The sequence below is a fragment of the Somniosus microcephalus genome, chromosome 2 (genome assembly GCF_052327205.1).
Source record: "Somniosus microcephalus isolate GS21.2 chromosome 2, FLI_Smic_1.0, whole genome shotgun sequence".
Classification (NCBI taxonomy): Eukaryota; Metazoa; Chordata; class Chondrichthyes; order Squaliformes; family Somniosidae; genus Somniosus; species Somniosus microcephalus.
In genome coordinates, this window is record NC_140988.1 from 129,256,288 (window position 1) to 129,269,142 (window position 12,855).

General features: G+C 44.9%; 1 protein-coding gene across 33 annotated transcripts in view; it reads left to right on the plus strand.

The window, feature by feature from the left end:
• ank2b (ankyrin 2b, neuronal) overlaps positions 1-12,855 on the plus strand; it is a 1,120,520-nt gene that overhangs the window by 1,036,558 nt on the left and 71,107 nt on the right. For 30 of the 33 annotated variants that reach the window (XM_085962266.1, XM_085962253.1, XM_085962237.1 and 27 more), the window contains one exon: positions 972-6,842. The exons of the other annotated variants lie outside the window; for them this stretch is intronic. In XM_085962266.1, coding sequence (XP_085818392.1) covers positions 972-6,842 — 5,871 coding nt within the window. The remainder of the gene's footprint in view (positions 1-971; positions 6,843-12,855) is intronic. 33 annotated transcript variants of the gene reach the window in all.

Sequence of the window (12,855 nt, forward strand, 5' to 3'; positions counted from 1 at the left end):
TCACCACAATGTCACATAACATTATAAAATTGTCTTTGTTATTCAATGCTTACATAAGGCTGCATGCCTGGTGCTGTCAGAACTTTAGTTTTGCATGGAAATAACTTGGCTTAAGCGTTCTGTGTGTTTGTGTGAGTGTTGCAAAAGTTTCATTTTGCTATATCCACCATATTATTTTTTTCTGAATTCACCAAATGGCTACATTTTGATCTGTATTAGTAGATCCTCTTTGGTTTGTCCATTTTTATTAATTTGGTTGTTTATTTGCGAAAGTCTTTGTTTTTTGTTTAGTTGTCAGAACAACTAGGATGTTCCAAGGAAAGGATCTTACTTCATTTAAATAGCTTTTTCTTTACTATGTGCATTTAGGTTTAAGATTCTTCTTGTTGAAATGCCGGTTTGCAGCTGGTTCAGCTAATATGATATTCATTGTAGTTTTTTAGTTCTAGTTCCTAAAAAAACATAAGCTTTTACTTAAAAAATCTTTAGAAAATAGAGGGCTGCAAATGTTGTTCTGACAGTTTGCTAGTACTGGCTTTCTTTAAGAGGAAATCAGCTTTCTGTGGTTTCTGATCTTTTTCTTTAGACATGAATCTGTTACATCTAAACAATCTTGAGATGCCTATCTCTGTGTAAATCCACTGCTCCTATTTATTTCAGTTTGTTGATTTGTTGGTGTCCTGGTTAATTCTATTTGTTATTGCTTTGGTGTTGTACGTGGTGTGGATGTGTTCTTGTGAAAATAAAGCAAGTTATTTCCTGCCTGTTTCTTTCCAATTTTGAGTTGGCTTTGCTTTGCAATTGTACCCACCCTCAGACCTTGTGGATCCCCGTCTACCATTCAAAAATCCATTTTTTATTTTGACCCACTACTTCAGACTCTGTATTGTGTTACCCCAATTACATTTTCCAATCTCTGTTTTTTGAATCCCATTTTTTTTTTAATTGAAACATTTCTGTCAAAAACAAAGATGAAGAGGAGGAGACCGAATCTGCTGAGATTTCTTCAGCCATAAAATCACACCTGGTCCATGATGTCCCTGTGCTAGCAAGCCCTGACTTGCTTTCAGATGTGTCTGACATGAAACAAGATTTAATCAAGGTGACCAAAATTTTAAAAACAGACTCAACATCAGGAAGTAAAGGAAGTCCTATAGAAGTAAAAGAATTAGCAAAAGAAGCTGAAGAAGAACCAGGTGAACCATTTGAAATTGTAGAGAAAGTGAAAGAAGACTTGGAAAAAGTGAGTGAGATTTTAAGAAGTGGAACATACACAGGCGAAGAACCTATACAAGAAGCCATTGGTGCTGGAAGAGATGAAGAACCAGAAGAAGACTGGGTTATTATCAGTGATGAAGAAATTGAAGAAGTCAAGCGAGAAGTACCAGCAGAGGTCTGTGAACCTCTATTTGTAGAGCACAAAATTGACAGAGGAACCATAGAAAAGATTGAGAAAGACATGGGTGGAATGTTGGATTATTTGGAAAATGACCTAGATACATATTTCACACAAGAAGTAATAATACCTTCAGCTGTCTGCCAAGCAGATATTGTTCAAGAAAGATTTGATGCAACGTTTGTTGCCAAAGATATTAAAAAGGGAACATATCAGATGATTTCAGAATCTGTATATTCAGAGCAGGGAGAAGAACATGAACTATCACACAAAACAAAAGGCCAAACTAAATTAGATCCTGGAAAGACAAAACCTGTGTTTCAGAGATTTAAGGAAGAAAATACTACAATGCATTTTAAGGATCCTGCATTTCAAGGCCTAACTGCAGAAACTAGGACAGAGGTTAGAAAAGTGCAGCAGAATATTACCACTGAATCTGGTTTCACTGAGACAGTGAAGGAAGAAACAACATTAGTGCCTCCAGCTGTTGCAGATGATATCTCACCCGTGGTGGAAGAAACTCCCATTGGTTCAATAAAAGAGAAGGTAAAAGCTCTTCAGAAGCGTGTGGAAGCAGAGGAAGGACAACGGAAACAAACTAAAACTCCAGTAAAGGAAGAGGTTTCCACAACATCCACTAAACGAGTAATAAACAAAGAGGCGCCTGTTTCTTCTATTGTTACAGAAAGGCTTGAAGAAACAATGTCAGTGCGTGAACTGATGAAAGCATTCCAATCAGGACAAGATCCATCTAAGAAAATGTCTCGACTCTTCCAACACGCATCTGATACTTCACAAGCAGAAAAGCAAACTTTGGAGGAATTAAAGCAGCCTGAAGTATCTCATGATGGATGTGAAGGAAAAGAAAGTCAACCAGATTTACTTCCCCATACCATTGGTAAAGAAGCTAAAGCAGATGAGTTAGAACTTTCATCAGAAGAATTTCAGTCACAAGTGCTCAGACAGGATATATTACACAGAGGTTACAAAGGAAAATATGTAATTAATCCAATTACACATGACACAGGGGAAGTAAGCGTAGAAATTACAGAAAAGAAAAAGACACCATCAAGCAAAGATAAACAGGCAATCACAATATCTATTGAAAGAGATGATGTGAGTTCTGAAACATCAGAGAACTATGAATCTGTTTTTGCTGAAGACCTTGAAAAGCAAACTGAAATACACAGTAGCAGAATAACTGTGACTACTGATTTACAGATCAGTCCGGACAGAAAAACATCCACTGATTTCACTGATGTCATTAAAGAGGAGTTAGAAGATAATGACAAATATCAACAGTTTAGGAAAACTTCAGATACTCCAGAAGCAGAACTTTACCTTGAACAAGTAGTGACAAGCCCAACTCACCATGATCTGGACATTCGTTTCCCACAAGAATATGTGAAGGATGGATTTACACCAGAAATCACTTTACAAAATGGTGCCCTTGACGACAGCTCAGAAAGCCTAAAGCATGAAGGTATTGCTGACTCTCCTAGCTTTAGCTTAGGTGATGGTACACCTCAGATTAGCTCTGAGGAGAGTTACAAACATGAAGGTCTTGCAGAAACTCCGGAAACAAGCCCTGAAAGTCTGTCCCTTTCACCAAAGAAAAACGAACAGAAAACATTAGAAAAACACAGTGCTGGTGATCTTGTCAAAATAGACAGTAAGGACCAAAGTTTACAGAAAAGCACACCTTCTACACAAACTATCGGTTATACTGCTGCCACAGAAAAAGAAGCTGATTCTGTTATTAAGTCATCTGCCATGATTGGGGAGCTTGCAGTGAATGACATTTCAACACAAGAGAAAACACATACATATGAAAATATTGTCACAACTGAAGCAGTTTCTGAAGTAAAGGTAACAAAAGACATTTTTGATGGTACCGATGCTGAACTAACTGCAGATTCTGGCTGCATAGAGTATGACGAATTGCAATCAACGGAAGTGACTCAAGCCACATCTCTTTTAGACGAAGTGGATGAGCAGACCACTAGTGAATCAGTCTCTGCCCTTAAAGCTGCAGATGATACTAGTGAAAAAGATAGTTTTATACAGGAAGAAACAGAACCTCTGCCCATTCTTGATGTGTGTGATGTTTCACTGGGGAGTGGATTTGAAGACAAAGATGCAAACTTCCCTATTTCCATGCCAGAAGGAAAAGCAGAGGACCAGGCTTCAGTGAAGTTAACAGCTCCAGATATTTCTTTGAAAGAAAAGGAACAAGAAAGAGTTTCACCAATTATCTCTTCAATTTCACCAGAGTACACAGCAAGAAGTCAACTACTAGACTTGTGCCTAACTGGAGTGTCACTTGATACTGATAGTCTCAGTCCAATGGCAGATGAATCCATGATCAGCCATCAAGATTCTCTGGAGGCTAGTCCCACACAGGATGATATTGACACAATTTCACACAAATCCCCAGATTCACTCGAGCCAAGTCCAATAAAAGAATCACCATGCCCAGATTCTCTTGAAAGTAGCCCTGTGGAACAGAAGTTAAGTGTAGCAATTTTCATGGCACAACAGAATGAGAAGGCAGCTTCCACCACTGAGAAAAGAAGTGAAAGAATGGATATTTCTTTGGATGCTACATCTGCCAGGAGTAGAGTTTTCAGAGACATGCGAGGAGAAGGACCCATAAACAGAGAGACAAGGAAACTTATGTCACCTGAAGGAAGTGCAGAGGAAGATAGTTTGGATCAAATATCGCAGATGGAAAGTTCAGGAAAGAGCCCTCTTTCACCTGAAACCCCAAGCTCTGAGGAGATCAGTTATGAAGTCACGCCCAAAACACCTGACACACATATACTGTCAGTTGCTGAAAAACCAATTGCAATCCCTGAAATCCAAGAGGAAATTGATGATGATTCCCCAGAGAGTGAATCAAAGAAGAGGTTTACTCCAGAAGAGGAAATGTTTAAAATGGCAGCCAAAATTAAAACATTTGATGAATTAGAAGAGGATGCTAGATTAAAGCGTGAAGGTAAAAAGGAACAAAAACAACCTGAAATGTCTCCAACTCCTGCTATAACCAATGTAGATGAAGCAGAAGTGATATTCATATCTCATACTGAACATAGAAAGAGCTCCTCATCTTCAGAAAGTGAGCCAGAACTAACTCAGCTAAGCAAAGAGGCTGAATGTGGACTGCTTATGGAGCCAGTTATTCGAGTTGAGCCTCCGTCTCCACTCCCCCCTGGCGTTGAAGGTTCTAGCCCTGAAGATGCAGAGTTTCACCCTAATGTGGGCAAAAAATACACCTTTAGGATAATAGATGATGAAAAGGAATCAAGTGAACAAGTAGCAGAAGATGATAATGGCATAGACTTAGCAATAGAAAACAGAAGTTTGGACACAGATTGTAATGTTCTAGCTGATTCACAGTTTCATGAAGCAGTGCCTAAAGTTATCATAACTTGTGGAGGTAATGAAATTGATCATTTTTCTGCAGTCTGTTCTTTTACAGCTACTGGTGAGACAATCGAAGAAATTAATTCTTCAGAAGCATCATGTTTCATGCCTGAAATACAAGAGGATGATGTTCTAACTGAGGAAGATGTCCAACGTCTTGAGCAAGCTGCAGAAAAGAGAGATGAACTGTGGGTGGATAGCAAACCTGAAGAATGTCAAGTAAAAGCAGATGACAAAAAGCAACTGGGCCAAGAGGCAGCTGTGGAAGCAACAGCATCAACTGCAATTGACTGTGCAGAATACAAAGCAGCTCCTACAGATGAATCTACATTGCGTGACATACTCTCAAGGCAAGAAGCTGAAGAGCAGCTAAGCAAAGTAATAATAACTAAAACAGAGGCTGACCTTGACCCATGGAATACAATGAGAGAAGATGATGAGGCATTTGAAGCCCGTCTTAAAGAGGAAGAGCAGAAAATATTTGGCCTAATGGTTGACAAACAGTCTCGGGGTGCAACTCCAGATACCACACCAGTAAGAACTCCCACTGAGGATAGTACACCAACCAATGAACAAAACCCATTCTTATTTCAAGAGGGAAAATTGTTTGAAATGACCAGAAGTGGTGCTATTGATATGAGCAAAAGGAGCTATGGAGATGAAAATTTCCATTTTTTCCAAATTGGAGAAAATCAAGCTGCTGAGTCTTTAACAGAAGCATCAAAAATGGAGGAAACTGAAGATGAGATGAAATCTCCTAAAACTGAATGCATACCAGATAGATTTGCTAACCAATCTCAGAGTGAGTTTCAGTACGATTCATTACCAGATTCAGTGTCCACTATTGAATCAAGCATTCTATCCCCTACTGAGTTAAATTGCATAGATGAACAAATAGCCACAAAAAATGAGCAAAAATCAAGAATTCCAATCAAAATGGGCATTTCTGCATCAACCAAACCTTCAAAAAAAGATTCTGCTATACCTGAAGTGGCTGAAGTAAAGCCTTTCAACTTTGATGATGAAGTGGATGTTATTACCTCTCCTGAGTCATCTATGACTCATGTACAGTTGGACTTTTCTACAGTGACAAGGACCATTTGTTCGCAGCAGGCTGCAAAGAGTGATGATGACTCTTCAGACTCATCACCTGAAGAACAACGTTCAGTTATTGAAATTCCTACTGCAATTATTCAACAAGCTTATCAGACAGAGGCAAAATCTAAACTCCCTGTCAGACATACTGCTGTTGTAACAGCGATACCTCGAGCACCAACTGCACCTGAGGACAAGACTCCTTTATCTTCTCGTTCAACCCCTGCAAGTGCACAAGAAGGATCTACAGATGATTCAGTAAAATCAAAATCTAGAATTCCTGTTAAGGCTGTTGCACACAGAATAGACCACCACTCTTCACCTATGATACCAGAAGCAAAAAAGACTTCAGAGTCCATCAAAATCCATGAGGTTAAATCTAGATTGCCAGTAAGACAGGAACCACGAAGCAAGTCTGAGTCCGATGCTGTTACTTCTGCAGAGGTGAAATGTAAACTTCCCAATAAAGGGAAGAGCTATGATGCCGAACCTGACGCAAAAGACCCAATCGACCACTTTACTGCTGGATCAGAAACATCCGAAAGTACTAAACCAAAAACATTCCAATCAAGACTTCCAGTGAAGACCAAAGCTAGCCAAAGTTCACAAGCTGCAACTGGCTCTGCTAAAGGCAACAAGGATAAGTTTTTTGAACTTTATAAACATTCCATTGAATTTTTTGAAGAGATAAGTGATGAGGCTTCAAAGTTGGTAGATCGTTTGACAGAGGAAGAGCGAGAACGTGACGTGCTGTCAGATGATGATAGCAGTGCTGTAGATAGTTCTATTGTTGAAACTGAACAGCCCAGTGAAATGCAGCCACCTCTTCCTGAAGACCTGTTTGACATGAGGCCTATCTGGGATGAATCTGTTGAAACCCAGATTGAAAGAATTCCTGAAGAAAATGGCCATGATCACTTTGAAGGTACCAGCCATCTACTGGGGTCTTTGTGCTATAGCACACCAGAATTTGTAGTTAGCTTTGCAGTTCATTCAGTTAAAGCTTTTGTGATTGTTCACGTGGTCCTGTGAGAGTCTGTGTTGTGGCTTTGTGATTTTCATGTTTTGTGATGTGCTACTAAACTGATCTCAAGATTGGCAAGCTGGAAAGGTAAAGAGGGGCCATTAGATTTAGAATCATAGACAAACAATGGCAATTGATCAATAGGAACTAGCATTAGTAACTAGGAAACCTTTGATTATTTTGAATTTGATTTTCTCACTTTCTACTAGAAGCATTATGGAACTGAATAGATAGTCTAAAACCAGCAACACCAATAATCAGGCTGTCAAATTTAAAATGTGCTAATTTGAACTTCATTAGAGGTTCGTGAAAGAAATGACTGTTAATTCAATAAAGGAATATATCTGATTTTTTCTGGTATATCTACTGTACCTATGTTGATCAGAATATTTAAATATACTTTATATATTTATACATAATGCAAACTACAGTTTACATAACATTCAACAAACTTCATAAAGCTTGTTTGTTGAGACTGGGAAAATTGAAATTCAAAAAGAGACATCACTGCAAATCCAGCCTCATTGATAATAGGGAGACCAGACATTAGTTACATTGACATTACCAGTTTGGAGTGAGATACAGTAGAAGCATAAGCTAAGTTCTTTTTTCAGCCAACTACGTTGTCTAAGGTAAGTTTCTAGACTACTAAGTGCTAAGATTTATAGTAATTTCACTGTATTGTCCACCTCAAACCAGGATGATTGTTGTTTCTTAACAGTGGCAAAAACAGTAATTTTATTAAAGTTACAACAACACAAAAAAGCACTGGGGAAATTTGGAGGGAACATGCCAATGAGATTTGGGGAAAGGCAAATCATAAACCTTACTTGATATATGTTTGAGATTGGTATAGGATCATGTTTTTCCATGGTTTAAGTAAAATGACTCCAAACAATATTTCCTTCAAATAATTATAAAGAACTCTCTTCCAGGTACAAAAGTCCTTACATTAACATTTTTTATTTAAATACCACATCTCCCATAACATTACTCACGGTGGGTTGAAAGATATGGGCCTAGAAATTCGCTATCGCCGCGCCAGGTCTTTAGCGCCCGAAAGTTAGCGCACGCCCGGATTCCCGTAGCGCCCGCCTGAAATTCAGTTGCAGCGCCCCAAGACGGAGGCGGGCGCTATTGCAGGGTTTGGCCGCCTCCGCTTGGGGCGCTGAAAGTCAATTTCAGGCGTCCAGCTGCCGCAGCGCCACCCGATGCGGTGCGGCAGGCTGGGGTACTGCAGGCCTCCTCCTTCTCTTAAGGAGGAGCTGCCTGCAGCCGTGAGATCGCCGCTGGATTCCCCCGGCAAATGAGCCCGGCACCACGGAGAAGTGCCGGGCTCGCGGGGGTCAGAGACCAATGCCGCGGGGGGGGTGGTGTGGGAGTCCGGGGAGGAAGGTGCGGCCAAGCGGCCGGCCGCACCTCCACCTTTACGCCCCGGCCTCTCGGAGCTGCAAGGCCCCGTTTTACAAACACTCTTTGCGCCCGCTACGGGAGAGGCGGCGGCAACTGAATTTGGGCGTCGGGCCGGCATCGCGTTGGAACCGGGGCGCTGCGCACACCGATGACGTCATCGGTGCCGGCGCAGCGCTACCGGCTAACGCCACCATTTGCGCTACACTGAATTCCAGGCTACCAACAGCGCCGGCGCAAAAGACCTCTTTAGGCGCTAAGTGGGCGCTAACACCACTGAATTTCTAGGCCATGGTATTTTATAACAATAGGCGTGTTATCAGTAAAGTGTGATGGGAAATTGTTGTGAAAAGTAAGTACAACATTTTCAAGTAGCATATTATATAGAAGGGTATGGCACTGGCATAGCAACTTAGTGGTTGTGAGTTCAAATTCCACCCTGGCAAGTTGTGAAATTTAATTCAATAAATCTAGTAATTATGGGCTGGCACCAGGAAATGAATGTGAAAGCGATAGCATTTCTGCAGAAACCCAGGTAGTTCACTAAACTCCATCAGGGAAGGGAACCTGCCATCCCTACTCAGTCTGGCCTACACATGACTCCAGTCCCACACAATGTGGTTAGCTCTTAATAACCTCAGGGAAACTAGAGATGGGCAGGAAATACTGTCTTGCCAGTGTTACCCACATCCCAAGAATAAGTATAAAAAATGAAAGATTTTTAATATAGATATTTTAGTTTTCCTTAGGAGTTCCTGAGAAAAATATCTTCCACTATGCTGGCAATATATGTGAACATTTTTGCCAAACATAACTGATCACACTGACAACTGTGGAATCTGAGTATATAGAAAGACATATTATAAAACAATTAAATGTTAAGATGCCATTGATCACTGTGGTGAACAGCATATAAAGGCCTAGAAATTGGGTTGGTAGCGCCGGCGCTGAGCGCCTAAAGAGACCTAGAATTGGGGCGAAGCCCTATGTTGGGGCGAGCGCTATGATGATAGCGCCGACTCAGAAATTGACTATACATTTAGCGCCTGCACTAAGTGTTTGCGCGCGCCCGCGAGCGCAAACGGCTCATGACGTCATTTCAGTGTGCAACGCCTTTTAGGAGTGCCTGAGCGCATATTGGGTGGCACCCGGAGCCTTAGCGCCCAGCGCTATTAGTGACAGTTCGAAGGAGGGCTAACAGGCCCTTCTCGGAGTAGGGCGGCGCTATTTAAAGGGGACAGCTCTAGTGCAGAATCTTCTGCCACTTGGCCTGCTCATTGCGATCGCTGCTGGAGAGAGAGTTGGCGAGCTAATGTGGAGCGGAGTTCTGGGATTTGAGCTTTACAGTACTTGGGACATTCAACCCTGTCCGAAGCACTTGCAGCACTACACCTAAAAGCCTTTTGACCAACTGGCATCCGAATGGGAGCTTGTTTGGAGGGCGACGGCCTCATCGCCCAACACTGTGAAGGGGCAGAGAGACGGCGGGAGAGAGGGCCGGGATTGTCCAGAAGGAGGCGGGGCAATGGAGGTCGGCCAATCCGACGGGAGGCTGCGAGGGTCTTTAGGCAGCAGGTGACAAGCCTTGACATGTCGGAGGAGCAGTGTTTGCGAAGGCTCCGAATCTGGAGGGACATTGTTACTGATCTGTGCCACCTGCTTGGTCAGGATCTGCAGCCGTGTGAACGCTGCAGAACCTCTCTGTCTGTGATGGCTACACTGACTGAAGGCCTCCATTTTTATGCCAACAGCTCCTTTCAGTCAGCCATTGGGGATAATGCGACTGTCGCTCAGGCTGCAGTCCGCTGTTGTATCCGGCAAGTGATAGATGGCCTTTATAGGCGAACGCGTCCATTCATTACCTTCCCTCGGACCCTGCACAAGCAGGCGGAGGAGGAGGAGTATGAGGAGGAGGAGGAGGAGGAGGAAGAGCAGGCGGAGGAGGAGGAGGAGGAAGATGGAAGGGCTGCTGAAAGTGGAAGGTCCATTCGTCAGAGGCTCCTCTGGACTCGTCTCGACACCCCTGTGGCAGAATGATGAGAGTCTTACCTCATGGGCACTTTGGATGTTTGAGAGCCTCTGCATGCCAGCATCACTGAAAGTAGTCACATGCACCAAGCAACATTTAAACTTCTGTTTATTGACACAAAAGTCTTTCATTACAGCTAAACAACGTAAAGTGAGCAGAAACCATCACTGCCAAAATAAAAGTGACCTGTTCGGCAAAGCAGCAATACTCAACAAAAATCTGCACCTATAACAGCAGGTGAGGGTGTCCGTGAATTTGGACAAACAAACGTCTCAGCACCTCCCTCTACAACTGGCCCCTTGAGGGAGAACGACTTCTCGTTCGCGCCCGGCCCCTTCCCGCTCTGCTGCTCCTACGTAATTGCACCCCAGTGGCGGCCTCAAGGCTGGGGGACGCTTGCCGACTGTCTGGAAGCGCAGAAGCCCCTGAGGCACGGCCTGGCCGACCTCTGGGCTTGGAGGGTGCGGACGCGGGATGCTTGCTTTGAGCATGGCTGGGAGCAGTGTGGCCTGCAGGTGGTGGCAGCTGCAATGCAGGCGTCCCAGCGCTGGCATGTGCAATGGTCTCCTGCCGAGAGAGGACACCTGCACCATGGTCGGATGACACACTGGCTATCTGAGGGGAGCGGCTCGGCTCATCCGCCACAATTGCAGGCTCCACGGATTCCTGGCCTTGTACGGGAGTGGAAGGGCCCGGGGTGATCCTATCTGATGCAGAGAGGGTGGCTACAGTGAAAGATCGCGTTGCGTCAATCTGGCTGTGGAGGAGCCCAGCAAGTGAATGCGTGGCAACAGTGAGGACCTGTGTGCCAGGTGCCAGTGCTTCGGAGAAGGCCTGGACAGTTCTTCCCATGGCTTCGGACAAGGCAGGAGCCGACCACTCCACTGCCTCGGACAAGCCCTGCACAGACCTTTCCAGGGATTGTCCGAAGCCCTGAACAGTCCTTTCCATTGCCGACTCAAAGCCGTGGACAGTCCTCTCCATTGTTGGGCCGAAGCCCTGGATAGTCCTGTCCATTGTGGCCCCGAAGCCCTGGATAGACCTGTCCATTGTTTCCCCAAACACCTGGAGAGACCTCTCCATTGTTGCGCCAAAGCCCAGCAGAGTCCTCTCCATTGTTGCCCCGAAGTCCAACATACTCCTAGCCAATGAATCTATTGACTCAGGCATCTTCTCCATTGCAGCCATCAGCTCCGTGTGTCTGACCCGGGCCTGTTTGCTCATCTCTGCCAGGCGCCGGACCTCATCTGCACTCTGTGCAGCAGTCATGATGACCTGCCTTGCCCTGCGGGGAGACAGTGGCCGAACTTGCCTATCCCCCCTGCGTTGCTCCATGCCGCTTGGTCCGGCAACTGGTTCATCCTCAGAGCCACCCCCCCTCCCCTCCAGGGGACTACTATCCCCAGTCTGCAGATGTCTCAGCTCCCCGGATTCTGCAACGGCTGGTCCGGATTCCTCCTGGTCCTCGCCTCCGGTGGCACTGGCACTGGCAGCTTCAGCGCGTTGAGCCCGAGTTGGTGCTGCTTCATCTGAAAGTGGGAGGTGGAAGAGTGGCTTTAGCAAAAGGACAGGTTTGCTGAAAGGCATGCCAGATTGCGGCATGGCTCTGACATGGCTGCACACTGAGGATGCATGCTGGCGGGGGGACCAAGTGGAAGGCAACAGGTGGAAAAGGTGAGAGTCTTACCCTCGCTGTCAGTAATGGGGTCGGCAGATGCAGTGGTCACTGGACCAGACAGACGTCCTCCAAGTATCTGGTGCACTCTCTCCTCCAGATCCGTCAGAGTGACCACTTGTGCAGGTCCGCCACCGGTTCGACGCTGTTCTTTTCTAATCTGCGCCATCTTCGACTGCAGGGGAAAGAAGGGGAGGTTCTGTTACATGAGGCCTTGAGACATCATCGCATGCCCCCCATTGTGCAAGAGCCCTTAGATGAGGCCTTGAGACATCATCGCATGCCCCCCATTGTGCAAGAGCCCTTACATGAGGCCTTGAGACATCTGTCCATGTGTCTGCCCAGAAAGGGCCATGGGTGCATACTGACAGATGGCCAGTGGCGCATCATTGCAGCAGGGTGCCCGAAGTCAGCTGCAGATGGAGGGAAGCACAAGTTTGGTAAACCATCACTCACCCTAACGATCCATGTGAGGTCGTTGAATTTCTTCCTGCACTGAACAGGGATCCTGGTCGCCATGCTGCTGGAGTTGACCCTCACAGCAACCTCCCTCCAAGATCGTCGGTAAGCCTTCTGATTTGGCCTCTTGCCATTATCCGGGTACAGCACCTGTCGACGGTGTTCAACTGCAGCCACCAATTGGTCCAGAGCCTCAGTGCTGAAGCGCTCTGCTCTCTGCCTAACCTTCTCCATAATGATGAACTTTGTACCGCCAGACAAGGGCGAGCGCCGAATCTGAGGCCTACAGGGCGTTGGGTGTTGAAGCTCAATCTGACTGACCCACCCCTTTAAGAGCCGGC